At 37.2% G+C, this 20454-nt stretch overlaps 1 protein-coding gene across 5 annotated transcripts in view; it reads left to right on the top strand.

Moving 5' to 3' along the window:
* The window catches only part of SLC25A12 (solute carrier family 25 member 12), a 66592-nt gene extending 46710 nt beyond the window's left edge, over nucleotides 1–19882 (top strand). For 4 of the 5 annotated variants that reach the window (XM_043505279.1, XM_043505277.1, XM_038421621.2 and 1 more), the window contains 7 exons: nucleotides 1805–1857; nucleotides 2110–2190; nucleotides 11159–11299; nucleotides 14559–14697; nucleotides 18173–18331; nucleotides 18533–18623; nucleotides 19243–19882. In XM_043505279.1, coding sequence (XP_043361214.1) covers nucleotides 1805–1857; nucleotides 2110–2190; nucleotides 11159–11299; nucleotides 14559–14697; nucleotides 18173–18331; nucleotides 18533–18623; nucleotides 19243–19438 — 860 coding nt within the window. In that variant the 3' untranslated portion in view covers nucleotides 19439–19882. The remainder of the gene's footprint in view (nucleotides 1–1804; nucleotides 1858–2109; nucleotides 2191–11158; nucleotides 11300–14558; nucleotides 14698–18172; nucleotides 18332–18532; nucleotides 18624–19242) is intronic. The other variant, XM_043505280.1, reaches the window with a different exon arrangement.
* The last annotated feature ends 572 nt before the right edge of the window (nucleotides 19883–20454 follow it).

Raw genomic sequence — 20454 nt, 5'->3', positions numbered from 1 at the left:
AAATTAAATGGGCTGAGTGTGGTGGGGGATCTTTATACCTTCTTTATTATTTAAATAGCATAATATTTTCATAGATTTTTTTTTCCTGCCTTACGCAAGACAGTAGGACACCTGTGGTTGTGTTGTATTTATTGATGTTGTCTGATATCACCTATAACTGGTGGTCTATTGTTCCGGCCGTTGAATGACAATATTCTTGGCAGGTTAGCCTAATGTTCGTTAAAGCTACAGTGATATCATCAAAGGGACAAATCAATACTTTAACAATTTGTAACCTTTTATTTATGCAGGTTTTGTAACATATATACTATATTGACATGATTAAGCAGAAGATTTAGATTAAAAGTAACAGGAGCTAATCTAATCATGATATTAGGAAGTTAAGACTGCCATCTACTGATTTATTCTTTTAAATCAGTCTGCTCCTAGAAAGGTGTATGAGTAGATCATGTGCTTTTGTCATTGATTCGGTCTGACTGATAGTAGTATGTATACAAGAATATTTGCAGGCTGTCTACAAGCAAAAAAAAAAAAAAAAGTCCCTCTCATCAGCCTCTTCAAGGTAGATTTTAGGGGTCCATCAACACACACACTTGACAGAATAGAAAACGTTTATTAGTAGCAATTTTTAAAGTGCATACTACCCTGTTGTACTGAAAGAATGGAAATCCTTTAAAGCCTTATATAAGCTCTAACCTCTAGAAAATTGAGCCCTGTGACTCCATATAGAAGTTAATTGTTAGTTTGTCTTAGGCAGCTGCTGCATGCCAAAACGTAGCCTCTAAACAACATTTTTAATGGTTTAAAAGTTAAAGTACTGCATGTGCCACCTCATGTGGTGCTTGGAGAGAAACTAGTGAATTTGAATTGAATGTTACTTACAACTCACTTTTTTCCCTAATGCTGATCCTCGATATTCATTCTAACTATGTAAGTTAAGTAATAGGAAAAAAAAAAACCCATACATTTTTGAGTAGTACATTGTCATTTGGGCAAATTAAACTTATATGTGTGTGTGTGTGTTGTGTTTTATTAAACAAGGCACCTAAATAATGGCAACACTTGGCAGTGTGTAACAATGCTTTGCTTAGATGTCTAATAATGCCTTTTATTTCAGAGACAAGGTGGGTTAGGTAGTATCTTTTTATTGAAGCAAATTTGGTCGGTGCAAGAGACAATCTTACACATTTTATTTATTTTATGTTGGGAATTTTGACATTTAACTGGTTGTTACCAAATTTGCTTTAGTTATCCAATAGCATGATTATGTGTTTAATGTGAATAAATTAAATCAGGTGGGGAACATCCTTCATCAAAAGTACAAGATAAACTTTTGTAGAGGAGAGATCCAAGCTCAGTCTGCTTTCAGTGTACTGTAAGGAGAAAATATTAGACAGTCGTTCTTCAGTCTCACTCTCTCATAGAGTAAATCATTCATTTGTATACTTCATGGGAGAGTGGTGCTGATTAAGGAGGCTAAAATATTCATGAAAATGCTGAATGATCCATTGTGTAAACAAATATTCCAAGCCCCTCCCCTTTTTTACCCGTTTCTGGTTTCACTTGATTATGGAAGGGGATTCAATTATCGTTCATATTGCCAATTTCAGCAGAAGTATTAAGATATTCAGTTGCATAAGTACACATTCAGCTGCCAATGTTACAGCCAGCTCTACATGCAGAACTGGCTTTGAGTTCAAAGGAAGTTCCACCTGTGGAGAGGCAGGAGTGTTGGGCTCTTATAAAAGTAATATTTTCTTTGATAGAAAAAAATGCTTCCTAATGATTTTCTCTATCTCTATAGGCTTGTTACCACAGCTTATAGGTGTTGCTCCAGAAAAGGCCATTAAGCTCACAGTAAGTTTTTTCCGTTTCTAAATTAATTCTGTCTCTTACTAATCTTTGTCTGATTTGTAGTAGTAAAAGACAAGTCTGTTTTCCTGGCATTCCCATGTTTGTAGAAGCAGCTGGGCTTTGTTTCCTTTAAATGCATGAATGATGAACACTTACTAGTATTCCATTAAGTTTGGTTACAAATGTAATGTGTGTTGATCAGAAAAGTTCAAGTAAAAAACTGTTTGTGATATATAAATTGTATATTTTTATTAGGTTAATGATTTTGTCAGAGACAAGTTCACTCAGAGAGATGGTTCCATTCCAGTATTTGCAGAGATCCTTGCTGGAAGTTGTGTAAGTATCAGTTCTGTGCTGTTCATACCTATTTAAAAAAAAAAAAAAAGAGAGAGAGAGAGAGAATTCCCACCCTTGCACTGGCCAGTCAGAATAACCGATAAAGTATAATGTATATTCCATGACATCAGGCAAACCATCCTCTTACACACACAAACATGGGAAAAGTTACTGAAACTCTGTGGTTCTCCATGTGGAATGACCAAACATTATCTGCTTGTTTCAGTGCTGTGAGAAAGGGGCAGGAAATATAGAGTGATCCAGTTCCCTAAGATCTATTCACACACCCCCCTTCCAGTCTCATGAATCGTGGAGAGCAGCATGGAATTATGGCCCCTCTGTATTGCTCCTTGCTTCTTTCCACCCTAACAGCACAGCTAACATATGAGATGTGCTGGCATTGCTGACCCAGCCAAAGCTGCTTGTTACGTCCACCTCTCTTCATTGTTACCTTCAGCTACAGAGATAAAGTGAATACTGCTGTCAGCAACACTGATGCTGAGTGAATCTTATACTCTATAATTTGCCATGGAAGCCTGCTTTGTGGAGTGGCTGCTTACCATTGCTCCTATCTTTGACTGACCATACTTTCCCAGCTCAGTCAGACTGAGTCCCAGGATGTGGTGTTCATAGGAGGGGCTTCCGCAGTCTCAAAGAGAGGGTGCTCCTCCTCCCTTTCCATAGTTATTGGCACATCAACTTTCTTTGGTCCACCCAGAAAGAGTCCCATAGAAGGGACTGACCATAAAAGGGACAGTTTAAAAACTGACTTGGACAGCCCAGTTCCTGCTGTAAATCTCCCAAAGGGAATTAAACTTACGTCTTCACTTGGTATCTTCTGTTTAAAAACAGCAACGACAACAACTCTTAATACATTGTTTACATAAATGTAAGGAGATTGAATAACAGTATATATTGGCTTTGAGCTAACAGATCTGAGGGAGCTTGTTTAAATTCCTTATACAAAATTTTAGAGTTATTTTACTTCATCTTTTAACTAAAAGCAGCATGAAAAATTAGTAAATATACAAATGGAATTTACACTGGAAATGAAGTCTATAATTTGGTAGTTCTTTAAGCAATCTGTACTTGGTTTGCATTTTTAATGACAACAGACTTTGGTGTTTGTAACTTGGCTAATTTCATTTGTGGGATTTCCCAACATTTGGTAATAGTATAGAATGTTTAAAGCTGGTTAGGGATACTTTTGTAGCAGAGAACCCTAATAACTTCCAGCTGGAAGTTGGCAAGCTGGAATAAAACTTCCTCAGCTTGCCACACAACCTGGGGCAATAAGGTGGTTGACCTCTGCAAGATTTAAATTCAAGAAGAAGCCCTGAAGGTAGGCTAATTATAGTTCTCCCTGATTAGATTTGGCAGTATGGTACATACCTGAGTCTTCACCTGTCAGTGTACAAAGTTTACTTTCATGGAAATGGGAAAAAGGAGTTGCAATATGTAGCTAGCAAAAATCAACCACAAACGCTAACCTTCTTCTTGAAGGCTCAGTTGTACAAACAGTATTTGCAGACCATGTAATTCATTAAGTGTTTTTCTCTCCTGTGATGTGTTAAGATAAAAATATTTGCAAGGTATTTGTAATTTCCATCTGGCTGTGAAATCTGATCATCAGATTTACTGTGTTTTAGATCCTTTTGTACCAAAATGTTTCATACACAGTAAAACCTGCATTAAAGGCCATATCTATTTCTAATAAGTAGTTCCCTATCTGAAGGATCTTCTTTATCATATTTTAAGAGGACATGTGAAAATTTGAGAGAATGTTTGATTTTCATATAAGGGTTCAAAAATTCAGATGCTCCTCTGAAATTGAGGACTCCCCATATTGCTATCTAAACTCAATCCTCTCCTCCAATTGGCTGTATTCTCAGTAATTATTTTCTTGGGGGGCAGGCCATTGGCCTACTACTTCTCTCTGGTGTATTATGGTGTGTTTAGTAGTCCTGTTTCTCCCCTTTTGGCATCTTTAGGGGAAGATGGCATACCTGTTCTGCCCCTCCATTCATTTTTAGGAGGTGCAGACAGCAGGCCACTTGCCCTCACTTCAGCTACTTCAGAGACCACATTCTTTTTCTTGTAGCCCCCATAGGTCATGTGTTAGCTTACAAATGAGTGACTGCTCTGTCTGCACTGTTGCTTCATGCCATTTCAGCTTCTTTTATTCTTTTCACAAATACTAGTGTTGAATCTAGGACACACTGCTGGTAACTCATTAAAAGCTAAAGTAGAAAACTGACAGGATTAGGTGGTTGAAACAATGCCAGTTGATTGTCAGTGCTTCCCTCTACGTGTTCATACCTTTTCCACATGGATCCTGTTCCAAGCAAGGTAGGGCAGGAGAATTCAAAGTGAGGCTATTGTGCTGGCTGAAAGTAGAACCCTGCTGGAGATGCTTCATGAATCCCATCCTGAACGTTGGTTCCTCACCCTCAGTGTGAGTCAGCCTCTGTGCATGTCATCTGCTTTGGGGTACAGAGTGAAAAAGTTCTTCTCACTTCTGATGTTTACAAAGATGTCAGTTTACTGCAGAGTATTATCAAATGTGTCGCTGACGAGCTGTTATGATCAGCTGGTACAGGTCTGCCCTCAGTACCTAGGCTCAGTGAGGGCCAGGACATGGCAGGGTTTTTTCAGTGAACAAATCTGCTGTGAACTCCTTTACTGAGGTGTGTCAGAGTCCCTCGTTGTCTGTCTTTAGGACACATTGCAAATCCCATCTGGCTCTTTGGCCTACTGTTGACCATTTTGGGGACCCACCTTTCTCTCCCTGCCCATTAATCCATTTTTATTAATTGGGAGTGGGGGGTTGTTAGTAGGGCTATTGGATTCTTTCCCATGCCAGACTTATTTGTGTTTTCAGGCTGTGTATTTGGGCTGGTGGGTTATTATTAAGTATTGTAATTTGTTTTTTATTGTATGACTCTTGAACTCTTTGCTGATAGTTGCTTTATAAGTGGATTAAATAAATAAAATTAATTAATTTCTGGAGACCTATAAGTTACAAGCTTTCCTCCTACTCGGCATCATGGTTTTTGCATTCAGATGAGAGTGCTGTGAGAGAGCCCCATAAGGCTGTATAGTTTAAATATTGTCCCTGAAACAATCAGTTCATCAGTCAGGAGGAGAGAGTCCATGTTAAGTCTGTAAAGCCGCATGCACACCTATTGTGCTGTATGAATGCTTTGAAAGGACTTTCACAACCTTTCAGAAACAATGTTCTGTGACTTCTAAAGTTAAAAAGGAAAAAGTTGATACCTCCTAAACAGTGTGGAGACAGTGCAATATTAAAACTTGGGACAGGGATGCATCCAGTCCCAACTGGAGCAGATCTCTGCTGGAGGGAGGAGGAGGAGGATGTGGGATGCAAGAGTCCCAGGAAGCCCAAGGCCCAAATACTTTCTTTCAGGCAGACGTGGAGCTTCCACTGATGTCTATAGCTGTCATATGCATGCATCCAAAGGCCAAATATGACCCTAAAAATAATCTTTTTTTAAACCATTTTGTGTGTTTTTAACTAAAAAACAAATATGATATTGTCTAATCTCGAAATGCTTCTTGGATTTTATTTTAAAAAAAGAATTATTAAATTTTAATAGTTTTTTTTATGTGCATTTCCTTCTAGCTTGTCAAGGTAGGCATTTGTCAAATATATTTTTAAAAACTAAAGAAGTTATAAAATGTTTAAACAATTGTTTTTAATTATCAAAGAGGAAAAATTCAGGAAGTATAGAATTAGAGATGATTGTTTACCTTTACTTGTACTGTTGTATGTTTTTGCCTATTGAAAGTACAAGGAGAGTTAAGGGCAAAGTCAGCTACGATTTGAAATTGCTTTGATTTCTGTTACAATCTTAAACATAAGTAGTTAAATGTAAAGGGGGTGTATTATTTAGCAATATTGTAGTAGGCTTACTGTAGGTGTATGAACAATGAAAGCTCTGACTTGGGATTGGAGTGCAAGTTCTTTAAATCTGACCACTTCATAAACATCAAAGAACATATTCTTATTTTAGTTGGTTGAGTGGGGAAATAGTTTTGGTCCAGGATGTGGCAGTTGCAAGGAGGAAGTAAACAAGGGCTTGGAGCAGACATCTCCCACTTTGTAGCGTATGCCTCTGGGGTGGAATTGGAAAGGGCAAGAGGTCTCATGTTGTAGGGTCATTTGTGTATTTCCTTCAGGCTTTGGCATGTCATGAGGTGTTTGCTGTGGGATCTCAAACTACATCTTTTCTCTCATAACCTTTGCTGTCAATTGTAGTTGCTTCATTCGCTTCTTGTGGAGTTTTTATTTTACGTGACATTAAGGTTAAATAGAAGCTTTTATTATTGTTTCTGATGTGTATGAATAACCTCCATTCAGAAATAAATTTGTCAACTTTTTTTTTAATGCGTCTGTTGTAATTCAGGTGCAAAAGGACAATTCTATATTAAAAAGAAATAAATTTTAATATTAGTACTTGAATTTCTTTTGAGATATGTGTGTCTGTTTATATATACACACACACAAAGAAATAAATAGAAATAGAACTATTTAAAAAAGGAAAAAAAGAAGTACGAATATTTGCACAACCAATTTGCAAACAAATATTGAGGATTTACAAGCAGTGCCTACACTCCACCAATTTCTTTCCATTAACACTTCCTTTCTATCTTTCTGCTTCTGCATTATCTTCAGTACTGTTCCCTATGCCTCATGTTACCTCCCTGATCCTATCCAATTTAGTCTCCCCTCTTCCTTATTCCTCAAAATCCTCTTCTTTTCATAATCTTTAAAACAAACAATACATTGATAAAAATAAATTAAAAAATTACGATACATACACTGCCAAAATGTTAACTTGTGCTTCCCCTGTTTTCCGTAAATGTCCTCTGTCTTGCCTTCCCTCCTTCTTCTGTCATACTCATAAATGATATGTTCAAGGAACCAATCTGGCAAAACCCTGCTCATGCAAATAGTCCCATTAAATTCAGTGCAACTACTCACATGAGTAAAGTTACTCATGTACCAAAGTGAATGCAGTATCAAGTCTTGGATTGTAAGAACATTTTGGGAAAGTGGGGTGTCTAGTGAGGTATGTCTAAACTGTAGTAAGAGGTGTGATTGCAGCACAAGCTGGCAAATGTGCACTAGCTATAAATTAGCTAAAAATAGTAGTGAAGCCAAGATGGCACAGACTGACAAGGCGAGTATGTATCTAGGGTGACCAGCATGTTTGTACAGCCCATGCTGAAGCCTGTGCCACCGCATCTTTGTGCCTTTTTTTTAGCCATTTTATGTAGATTTAAGCTAGCATTCAATGCAGACATAACCTCAGAGACCTGCAGAGGTCCAAGCACACCTATAACACTGGATGAAAAATAAAGCTATGTTGAGAAATCAATGTTTGGGCAAGAGAATTTATTCTTAAAGAGCAGCTTTTAAAATGGGTTTTAGTTGTGCTTGTAGTTATTATATTATTATATTATTTAAAATATTCTGAAACTTCTCAAGTCACCTTTGTGACAAGTGTGCCTGTTATTGGAGTCCGTCAGTATCTTGAATACTGTGCGCGCCAAATGTTAATGAGGTTGGTATGATTAATGCACTTTTAAAAATACTACTTTAATGATGACACACAAGCCCGCACATGTTAGGGCTCCCCTAGTAGATGTGTTTTATGCAGCTATCTGTTGATCAAAACACACATTTTTAATAGAAAATGATTAGAGAGTTTTGTGTGAATTAGAGTCCTATTTGTTCAACTCTGCCCCTTCAGAAGCAGGCTTTTGTTGGGATTTAACAGAGACCCAGCCACTTTTGCAGATAGAAAAAGAGAATGTTAATTACAGGAAGATTGGATTTTTTGTAGAAAATAGAAATGTTTATAAATTGGTCTGTTTGTGTTTCTGTGCCATGTGTTAGGCAATGAGGGACAGTTTATTTTGCCTGCCCTGCAGGACATTCTAATTTATAGCTGATTAAAAATAAAAACCAGAATTTCATGCATGTAAACACAATATGCACATTTAATGAGCAGTTAACAAATTATTGTCTAGCAGAACTGAATTTCTGGTTTCAGCATCTAAATTTGTGGTTTCTTTGAGGATTGTTTTTGTGGTATATTGCATTATAATGCAAGCATTCTGCCTAAGATTATTGCTACCACAATTATTGAAATAAATGAATGTAGGAAAATCATAAAGTTTTTTCAAATTGGTTTGATGCTTAATACAACATGAAGAAAAATTAATTAGGTGATTATTTCACAGAATTTGCCGGCTAGTAATTTTATAAAATTTATTTAGATTGAAACTTTGAAATGTTTCTCCTGCAGGGCATCATCCATTGTTGTTTTGTTGTTTTAAGTGCATGTAAGGGGGAGAGAGACTGGAAGGAAGGAAACTAGGTCTGAAAAATGGCGTTGGACACTAGTGGCATTATTGCACTGAGACAATTTAACTATATATAGTTCATCACAGAAGAGCTGGGGTCAAATTGAGCTGGCTTGTAGGGGCTCAGCAAGTTGGCACTTTCCCTGATGGCTGCATCAAGTGTTCCAGAAAAAGAAAAATTGAAGACCTAACTCCTCTGTTTGAGAGAGATCCTTCAAAAAGTTATCCAGAGGTAAACCAGTATGATGATGACAAACAGGAAACTATGCCATTAAGATAAATGTGAACTGCCCTTATTTGGGTTCAGGGGTTTTGACTCAAAGCATAATGACCATTTAATTGTCAGGGTTGTCATTCTCTTTTATTGCAAACTTTGATCAGTAGTGAAATAATTTACAGTTGGTGCAGTCTACAGTTGTGATCAGTGGAGAGATGATGTTTGATTCTCTCTCTAAATAATAGAAGGGGTGAGGGATAAACTGGGGCTCTGCAGTGTCGTCCTGCCCCTGATTTGAAGTAGCCCGATTTGCCAACTTTCACTCCATGTTGCATGGCCTTTTAATTACACCTGCCTTTAAAGAGAGGTAAGGAGATTGACATATAGGCCAATATGTTATTGTCTAATGTCTAATAATGTCTAATTATTAATTTGTAAAGAAATGATCCTGGGGCTCAAATAGAGGCTGCCGTACAGAGGGTGCCATTTTGTGTGCTGTTCCCCTCGGCTGGCCTGACCTTGCACACACAGTGCGTTCGAGGTCATGCTGCACAGAAGATGATATTTTGTAGAGTATGCTGCTCCACCCCTGCCAGCATGACTACACATGACAAAAGAGGCTGAGCCCTGGCAAAACCTAACACAGATTTCAATTCTGGATATGTCGAGATTTGGTTATGAGCTACTGCTTGGCAGGAGGGGTGAGTTGGTTGAACTGCATATTTAGTTTAGTAATTTTAAATCATTAATAAGTACTCAAAGCCTGGGTTTGGGTGCTTTGTAGGAGATAAGATAGCTGTCCAAAGAAGCAAGTTCCTGTATTTTTCCACTGTGCTCACAAAGGGGGAGTTGAATTCCTGGATGACAAAAAATAAAGCTGTTTGGGGTAGTCTCCCTTTCCTTAGGTGGTGATTTTGACAGGTTGGGGTGAATGTAAAAGGGCTATGAGGAAGGGATTCAGAGTTTTTAAAATGAGAGGAAAATGCTAATTAATATAAAGCTGGGCATGTTCAGTGCCACATGTTTTAAATAGAATTTGTAAATGGTTTTAATTAAAAAATTAAAGAGGAGGAGAGGAGAGAAAGGAACATTGGGGTTGGCAGTAAAGACGAATTATCCGTTTTGTGATGGACGATGCACTTTGCCAGAAGTGAAGCGTGGTACCTACAGCATACCAAAGAAAAGTCTAAACATGTTACTTTCAAGTACATGTACATGCTTCTTGAATAAACTGTCATGTTGAATCTCTCTGTAAAATTTGAGATGCAGCTCTGTGAAAGTCTTAGGCTAAAATGCAGAATCTGTAAAACAGTTCATGCAGCAATATTAGATGGGAGAAACGAGCAAGATATGGTGCTTCTGCTTTGCTAATAAAGTAAAAACAGCTATTGCCAGCTATTAAATCTGTGTCATGATCAGGTTAGAAAAATGGATGCCCGTCTGTATCTAGCTATCTATTTTCCTTTGTAACAAATTTGGAAATGTTGGTATGTCTGTTGTTTAGATTTATTTATTTAATTTTCCAGATAGGACAATTAAAAGCTCCATACAAAAAAATATGACCACTCTGCCGATTTATTTAAAATTACAACCTCAAATATAAATTTCAGTCAGCTTACTTCCCCCAGGCAGCAGCACTAACTACAAACAACACTTCAACACATTGGCCAGTTTTCATTTATTGAACCCAACTATTCTACTGCATATCAAATATAACTGTACAAAATTTCATAACTTTCAGTTTTGTAGAGTTATGGCAACTAAAATATCCATTTTTCTGAGCTGTCACTGCATATTGTAAACTTCATACATATTCCCCTAATATTGATCAATTAGATTTCCCTTTTTAATATTTATTCTTCATCTCTGTGGCAAAACTCTACTTGATATATACTCTACTTTAGTCTGTGAATGAGAGCAGTTTTCTTTTGTTCTTGTTTTCCTGAGCCTTGGACTGCAGAGCATTATGATTAACTTAACCTGATATCTAATATGGATGAAAGCTTATAAACTTTTAGGCTGTAATGTGGCTGTTTAGAAATATGGATGTCAGAGGGAGAAGAAAAATGAAATGAATTGCTGTAATAGAAATCACAAATTCATACAGAACCATGGCAGTCTGCCTTTGTTTCTAAGTTTCAATTTACTTTAAAAAGCACATGTTTTTATGCAGAAGAACGGGAGACTTCAGAACAAGGATTTTACTGAGTGTATTACATATTGCAGATACGTAATGTAATAGGGCTCTGTTGTCCTTCAGTGGGAGCTAAAGGTGCTCAGCACCTTGCAGGAGTGGACTCTTATTGGTGTGATATAATGATAGAATTCACTGTAACTAATTTTTCTCTGGTCTTGCAGGCAGGCGGTTCGCAGGTCATCTTCACTAATCCACTAGAGATTGTAAAGATTCGGTTGCAGGTAGCAGGAGAAATTGCTACAGGACCCAGAGTCAGTGCCCTTACTGTTCTAAAAGACTTGGGAATTTTTGGTCTTTATAAGGTATGTTTTTGAGCATTCCTGGCACACCACTTTTAAACCATTTTATGCTAAATGTAAAAGAACTTTTAAAACAAAAACATTGCTGAAAAACAAAAATCTTTTCAAATTTAAAAATAATCTCTTCCTGCAGGGCAGCCCCATGGTAGAAAAGGGGGGAAAACACATTTAGCTACAGCTCACGAAAGCTTATGCTCAAATAAATTTGTTAGTCTCTAAGGTGCCACAAGTATTCCTTTTCTTTTTAATTTTGTAGTGTAGACTTGCCCTCATACTCATATTAGTGGAAGAGAGATACATAAAAATACTCTCCTGTTCTATCCTTTGGGCTTTTATATCTGGACTGCAGACCTGCTGGCTTTTGGCATGGATCATTTCATTTGGAGGCTTTTGTGAAAAGTTTCTTCTTCAGCTTTTCTTTTGTGTTTGTTTAGGAGCCTAAATTGTCTTAAATTTATTTTGAATCTCAGTTATCTCTATTGTTATCTTCACCGCAGAATCTTCTTTTTGTCTTAATAATTTGGGCAGCAGTGAAACAGTAGTAGAATTTAGTAGGATTCAGATCTTTAAGAAGTTAAGTGATGGGATTTGTCAATAATGAATTCCATTAAAAAAAAAAAAAGCCTGTACTGTACTGTACTTTACCAGAATGCCAGTCAACAGATTCCTTCCCTGCAGGTATACTTACTACCATCATTACAGATCAGATGTAATGGTGCAGAAGTGATTAGTTTTCTTAAACAAGGAAGAGTATTTCTTCCTGTATCCTTTGCCAGTGCAAGGAGTAATACGTAAATTCAACAGCTATAGGCAGCTGTGCACTTCCATAATATTGGTTTAGCTGATTTATTTATGGAGCTATGTAGCACTGTAAAAATGTGTAAATTTACGTCCATAGCTGCAGCTTTTATTCTGAATTCACTAGATTAGATTCACACAGCTATAATGTTTCCCTAAATAGCATCGATATTTTGGTACATAGGGCAAAATTTTAGTGCAGTAATCATTTTTGTGTGTGGTGACTAGAAAGATGGTTTTATTACAAATTTCTTTAAAATTGCACAGTCATCTCAAGGAGGTTTAGGATAATTAAGTTAAAGAAAAAAAGAATACAAAGCTCAGTGGAGTAAATACCAAAAGGGGACGGGTTTTAAGACATGTAATAACGGTGAGTGAAATTCATCCAAGCACAGAGTGTCTCTCCACAAGACCATCCATAGCACTTAAGCCCCACAGATCCCCTGCGGAGAGCACTCTGTCTGCTCCAAATAGGTCAGCGTGGAGGGGAACTTCTAGAAATGTGTGACCTCCCAAGGCCCTGGCATCACTCTTATGTGGCTCATGGCCCAGAGCCTCTTATGTAGGGGACTCAGAGAGTCAGTGGCCACTATTCTGGCACGGAGTGGACTGAAGTCTTGGGTGGAGGAGATAGTTTTGAAGCCTCCATGGCTCACCCTCAGAATGAGCTCTTTGCAGCAGGAAGTAATTCACCCAGTATCAGATGAATAATTGGGGAGTTATTTTAATAAGGATTCTTGACATAACATATTTTAACAGCACCTCCACAGATATTGTAGCATGTGTCAAGATCTAGAAGGACTCTCTTTAGTTTGCTTTTAGGCCTTGTATGCCAAGTTCATGAGAACATGAGAATGGTCATACTGGGTCAGACCAAAGGTCTATCTAGCCCAGTATCCTGTCTACCGACAATGACCAATACTAGGTGCCCCAGAGGGAGTGAACCTAACAGGTAATGATCAAGTGATCTCTCTCCTGCCATCCATCTCCACCCTCTGACAAACAGAGGCTAGGGACACCATTCCTTACCCATGCTGGCTAATAGCCATTAATGGACTTAACCTCCAAGAATTTATCCAGTTCTCTTTTAAACCCTGTTATAGTCCTAGCCTTCACAACCTCCTCAGGCAAAGAGTTCCACAGGTTGACTGCGTGCTGAGTGAAGAAGAACTTCCTTTTATTTGTTTTAAACCTGCTACCATTAATTTCATTTGGTGGCCCCTAGTTCTTATATTATGGGAACAAGTAAATATCTTTTCCTTATTCGCTTTCTTCACACTACTCATGATTTTATATACCTCTATCATATCCCCCCTTAGTCTCCTCTTTTCCAAGCTGAAAAGTCCTAGCCTCTTTAATCTCTCCTCATATGGGACCCGTTCCAAACCCCTAATCACTTTAGTTGCCCTTTTCTGAACCTTTTCTAATGCCAGTATATCTTTTTTGAGATGAGGGGACCACATCTGTACGCAGTATTCAAGATGTGGGCGTACCATGGATTTATATAAGGGCAATAAGATATTCTCCGTCTTATTCTCTATCTGTTTTTTTAATGATTCCTAACATCCAGTTTGCTTTTTTGACTGCTGCTGCACACTGCGTGGACATCTTCAGAGAACTATCCACGATGACTTCAAGATCTTTCTCCTGATTAATTATAGCTAAATTAGACCCATCATATTGTATGTATAGTTGGGGTTATTTTTTCCAATGTGCATTACTTTACATTTATCCACATTAAATTTCATTTGCCATTTTGTTGCCCAATCACTGAGTTTTGTGAGATCTTTTTGTGTAAATATTGTGTAATAGTGTGCTTTTGTTTTAACCAAGAATTACTTTTTTTCCCGGCAAGGGAGTCATTCAAGTTTCCCATCCTTTGTCTCCGTATTACTTTTCCATGCTTTAATGTTTCCATGTTGTGGCAACTTTCCCTTAGGGAAAGAGAGCAAACTGTGCTAGCCCTGCAGTACAGTTTTTTCTGGCAGCCAGAGAGGGTCAGTGGAGATGCTCACTAATGCTCTCAGCTTCCTGTGGAGCAAGTGGCAAGCAATGGCCCCAGTCAACTCTCTAGTGTGGCAGTACATTCCCTGTCGCCAGGCCAGGAGGATCAGCTAAGAGAAGGTTTTTTGCAGGTTAAATTGTCATGTACATTTCTGTATGAAAAATGATCTATCTAAGGTTTGATGGCAGGCTCTTAATTGTCAAGTGTCACTCTTTTGCTAAAGTTAGAAACCATTGCTGAAGCTGAGAGCTGACCGTCGAATGACTAACTGTGCTTCTTTTGATGTTCAAATTTCCATACTACATTCCCTAAGACATATTGCATTTACTGGTTACCTTGTAGATCCCCTCAAGAGCCTTGGCTCAGTCTATACCCAGTGGCCTGGGGCTTCTTGCTAGCCTTTAAGTCCAACCCTATTTATATAACGTGTGTATATTATGTTTCCTTTTTGTGTGACAGGGTGCCAAAGCGTGTTTCCTCCGAGACATTCCCTTTTCTGCAATCTATTTTCCTGTTTATGCTCACAGTAAACTGATGCTTGCTGATGAAAATGGCCATGTGGGAGGGCTTAATCTCCTTACAGCTGGTGCCATTGCAGGTAACTTCTCAATATGTTTTGTAGAAATAACCTTTTCCCCTTAATAGATAATATTTAATATTTGTTAATCAGTCCCATATAAATGAAAGGTAGTATGCCATTGTATCTGATTTAATCTAAATTTGATCATTTTTATCCTTGGTGGGAGGTAGTGTAATTTTGATGAGAGCTAATTACATTTGCATAATGTGGATAAACAGCTTAATGCAGCTCAGCAACTTGTAGCCAAATTTGATCTGTCTGTCTCAATGGGGTTTTAGTTGTTACCAGGCTCTCTGACTTGAAGGCTAATTTGAATCTTTGATGAACATATACTGAGAAGAATTAAAAAGAAAATGATTCATCTAGCTTAGGGCTCCTAAACAACTGGGGAAGAAACTTTCAGTTCAAAGGTAAATGCCAAAACAAGGATTTGAAGGTGCCTTTACTGTTCAATAGCTGGACAGGATTGGAAATAACATACTCTTCATGTTTTTTTAAAGAATTTCTAATCAAGATTTCCCTTCTAATGATAGTGGGACAAACTCACCCCACTTACATAAAGTTAGTGTTTAGAAATGACTTCTGTAGCCTTTTATTTTATTTAAAGTGAATTTTGTAATGTGGTATTACACCACCATGGGTTTGGCTTTGGTGGCTACAGTTTCAGGCTTAATGGAGTGAAAGTCACCTCTGCTACTTGCTTCAGATTTAGAGTCTCTAGGAACACACAAAGACCTAGGGTAGAGACCACACATACATTTATAAGCATAATGTCTAGTCTGACAAGTTTTATTCAAGTTACAATCAAAGTTATGATTACCTAAGCATATAGAAATTCTATACAGACCTATGCACACATTATATAGTTATACTCACACCCTCCTAGATAGTGTTAGGGTCTGATGGGTCTCTCATGGATTGATAATAAGTAAAGGGATGGTTCCTGCTGGAGTTTCCCATAGGGAGCTCAATTTTCCTAATCTGAGCACCCTCTTTTTATAATGTGATTCTGACTATACCTCATTAGTATTTATGCATATAGTGCACCCTGCGGTGAGGGCATGTGTTAGAAAAATGTGATTACTGAGCATCTTGTAAGCAAAAAATGACTCTTACTGTTAATATTTTTGCAATATCACCCATTGGTACATGTTTTCTGGTAATCTTGTGGCATAGGGTCATTCTTTGGTTGCTTGCTTTTGTCAAGCTTTTCTTAAGCCTATGGCCTAGTATGGCTAAGCTAAAATCTTACAGGCCTCAGCCTGTAAGCCTTGCCTTACAACCCTACTTACTCCGATATCTAATACATATTTACCCCTTCTAACTACTGATCAATCTTATATTTCTATAATCCTACTATTTATCTCTATTTCGCATACAGTGATTATATGTAACATAACATGTTAGTAAATCATAACATTACCCAATGAATAAACAATAAACTAAAATCATTCGCTACACTTGGTATGAACAGAATGTGTAACTGATTTGTTGGTAATAATGGCCTTTTATCTCAGTCAGTAGGTTAATAAAATTAGATGTGATGTGGTGAATAAGCTAAAAATGCACTGCTAGACAAATTAATGGTGGACATCCTGGGCCAAATTCTCTTTTGCACCCAGTATCTGCTATGTGTAACACAAGTGGGGTGGAATGCAGAGGAAATGTTTGCAGTTCCTTGATTCTGGGCCCATTTGGTGCTGGCCTATGTGTAGTTTATTAGACCATCCTTGGAGCTATCCAGGGATCATTAGAGCTCTGGGTGTTCCAGCCTGCCACCTAAACTGGAGTTGGCGGAGGACCTGGTTATGCCCGCTCTTTCCCAATTGGGTATGCCCCCATGGCTGGGGAGATGTGACAGTTTTCTTGGCCCTTTTGCTCTTGAATGGCACAAAGGGCCCAGAAATGGGAAGAAAATCTGTCATTGTATTCATAGAACTACTGAAAAATACACTGTAGGGGCTAGTATCCTATAATAAGACTTGCCATTTGTGTTTTTTAACCACAGCTTAATTCATTAATGTTTATCAGACATTTGGATATTAATGCAATGCGCTCAGTAGAAATGGCTATAAAGCTTGTTTGAGATATAAAATTTAGCCTACAAGAATCCTTCTTTCTGAGCTGCAAATTCACCTTACTGTTTAATGGGAGTGGATCAGATAAGCATAACTGAGAACATTGTGTACACACGTGGCTTCAAAAAAAGTTTGTAAGGTTGTAATAGTGCATAGTTAGCTTTAGCAAATAGACTGGCTTTGCTGCTCCTGTTCCAATATAAAACCTCCTGAATTGATCAGCAGGATGTTTTGGGAAGGTTTACTGTAACTTCATTAAATTTCTGACCTGTCAACTTTATAAATCTCCTTTAACTGCTATGTAGACAGTGTTAGGCTGTTTTTTTAATTGTATTGAAATCGACAGTAACAATTCAACCAAGACTGAAAGAGAACATTCAAGTTCCAAATTGGAAGGGAATTCTTGGTTTTGGTTAAGTGATTGAAATGAGTCAGTATTCATTATACTAAAAATGAGAGTTGGATTTTTACATCTAAATTTTATAAATATTCTAACCGCATAGTACTTTACCTGCCCAGTTTCCTTTTCATTTGAATAAGAAATCAGTGCTGGTGCTTGGGGTGAGGTACTGTTACTGTACCATCATTGATGGCTGTTACCATAGTGTCTGTGCCCAAAATGCCTTTATTGCCAACCTTTCTTCAGAGTTTACTTTTTAAGTAGACTTATGTTCCTGTGTTCTGCTAGTGAACTGGCCAAAGAGCGCCACAGAAATCTCACACTGTAGAATAGAAGGCCTCTAAATGATCACTTTGCATATTTACACCTTTAAACAACTGGATCTGTGAAGGATTGGAATGTTAGTACTTGAGAGGTTTTTGCAGAGCAGTTAATCAGCTATAGTGTTACAAAGTACTTGATACATACAATAGGTGAGTAGAACTATTAATATTCACAAAGCACAGTAAGGCTGACAGAGCTCCTAGAATCAGCTGAGAGCACCACTAATTTGTGTCAGGAATATTTAATCCCTTATACTGAGAAAGAGAGAGTTTTAACTATTTATACTTGGAAATATTTGCTTCTGTCTTTAAACAAGGTAAAATAAAAGATATTTGAAATGACTGATGATAGAACTCAAAGGGGAGCTCTTGAGAGAATTGTTCTGTTTAATATCGTTGCATAATTTTTGCAGTTCTCTTGGCTGTATTTTCATAGTATTTTTCTTTAGCATCTGTATTAAAATTAACTTTGTGATTTTGAAGAGACATTTAGAAGGATTGTGCTATGCTAGCTGCAGTAAAAGTCAATTTTGAATACTTTACGTTAGTACCAGGGTGTGTGGGTTTACATTTTTAATAAGCTTTGATTTCATAAAAAGATTAATGTTTGCAGGTATTTTCTTTGACATTAGAAAAATTTCCATCTTTTACAAGATACTTTGTGTAAATTAAATGCTATTTTTTCCTAAAAGGTGTGCCTGCTGCTTCCTTGGTAACCCCTGCTGATGTCATCAAGACAAGACTGCAAGTGGCAGCTCGCGCTGGTCAGACAACATACACTGGAGTTATTGACTGTTTTAGAAAGATACTTAGAGAAGAAGGCCCTTCGGCTTTTTGGAAGGGAGCTATAGGTAGGGAACTTCCTTTATATTTTAAGTCAGACCACAATCCTGCACATTTTTTCTGTGTTATTTTACTCAGGATTACTCCCAGCAGTAAAGTTTGCAGGATTGGGCCCTAGTATTGTAGTTCACAGGTTCATTTGAAATTCTCAGACCATCTTTCTTGATCTAACATTGCTGTATTACAGTATTATTTGTAATATTCAACAGCTCGAGTGTTCAGATCTTCACCTCAGTTTGGTGTTACGTTAGTGACCTATGAACTTCTGCAGCGATGGTTCTATGTTGATTTTGGAGGAATGTAAGTGCAAACATTTGCTGACTAACATGCAAACTGGATCTGCCAAGTTTGAATTCATACAGAGCCTTCAGAGAACTAAATGGAAAGAATATGTTGAAACAGTTGTAGTTAAACTTAATGATATTGATTAGCTGTAAATCAAAGTGCCAGAATTTTATTTTAAGTGTGCCCTGCACAAAAAAACCTCAAACACTTATTACTATTAAAACTGAAAGAGCTTAAACAAATCAAATTGACTTGATTTGTGTACTATTTCACTGTTTAAGCAACAGGAAGTATGTCAGTTTCACTTTTCTTAATACACTGCACAAAACTTCTGTATTTGGGTTTCCTATACTGCATGATGATGATTAAATCCCCCTCAAACTGTTAATTAAAATCATTTCATATTTTTTTTATGAAAATATTTCTATTTTAAAATATCCAGAAACTAAATTTTAGCCTGAACTACTTGATAGTAGCCTTTAAAGCAAGCTTCCTTTATTTTAAAAACTAATCAGAATAATTAACTTCTAACTATGTTGATTTATATGTTGTAGACAGATGATCATTTTTAGTATTTGATGCAGGAGAAACATTTTAAATAAATAATCTTTTTTCTTTTTTTCTCCTCAAACAGCAAACCCTCTGGATCAGAACCGACCCCCAAATCTCGAATTTCAGACCTTCCTCCTGTTAATCCTGACCACATAGGTGGATACAGACTTGCTACAGCTACATTTGCTGGAATAGAAAACAAGTTTGGGCTTTATCTTGCAAAATTTCGATCTCCCGATGTTGCTTCAGTTCTACCAAAAGTAGCAGCTGAATCCTGAGATGACCTTTCAGCCTAGTATAATGATGCAATGAAAAAAAAAAATTCAAGAGAACAGTACTATATCTATCCAGTCAGCTGCATGTTGCTCTTGCTGAACGGAGAATTTAAGTCAAATCACTCCTTTCTAAATGATATACAATATGCATTTATTTGTTTATAAATTAATCATTTGCACACAGGAAATGGATTGAAGCTTTAGTTCTGCATAGATTTTTTTTTTCCCTTAACCAGTGGCATGAATCAGTAAGCTTTACTTGGCTTTGCACAGCTTGCACTTAATGTTACTGTACATATTGTACATCTTTGTACAGAGACATCATGGCATCCATACACGATTTCATTTATATAATGGGTATGCAGTTCTAAGCAGTTTGAAATGTACAGAATGTTTTGAAGGTGTTTTTATTAAGAATCATGTGACAATAAAATATATTTAAAGTCATTTCATTTTCTTATATTTGTGTAATATATAAAAATAAACCATCAGCTATTTGGTGTAGTTAGATTTTTAAGGCCAGAAAGGTCCCATTATAGTGTAGCGTGACTTGTTTTAGGGAATAAGTCAAGATATTAGTTAATAAAGGCAACAGCATAAACCTGCAATGCTGATAGAAAGTTACAGCACAGGAACTCAGAGTAGCAGCCGTGTTAGTCTGTATTCACAAAAAGAAAAGGAGTACTTGTGGCACCTTAGAGACTAACAAATTTATTAGAGCATAAGCTTTCGTGAGCTACAGCTCACTTCATCGGATGCATTTGGTGGAACTGTGGGTATGTATGTGGGGAGGAGTGCTTGGAAACTGTAGGAATTACCCAGAAACTCATGGTCATGTTGATTAGTAACATTTTGGTAATTTTGAATTCCAGCATATCATGTTTAATTGTAGTGAGATTGTATTTACCAGTTATAAGTGCATTTTATTATGAGCACTCTGAATAAATTTATCCTGTAAATTTACATATCTGAATAGCAAGTAAAATAAGGCTAGGGTTTAGTTTTAGCATATTCAGATG

This window comes from Dermochelys coriacea, chromosome 11 (assembly GCF_009764565.3).
Source record: "Dermochelys coriacea isolate rDerCor1 chromosome 11, rDerCor1.pri.v4, whole genome shotgun sequence".
Lineage (NCBI taxonomy): Eukaryota > Metazoa > Chordata > Testudines > Dermochelyidae > Dermochelys > Dermochelys coriacea.
This window is presented reverse-complemented; position numbering and strand designations above follow the sequence as displayed.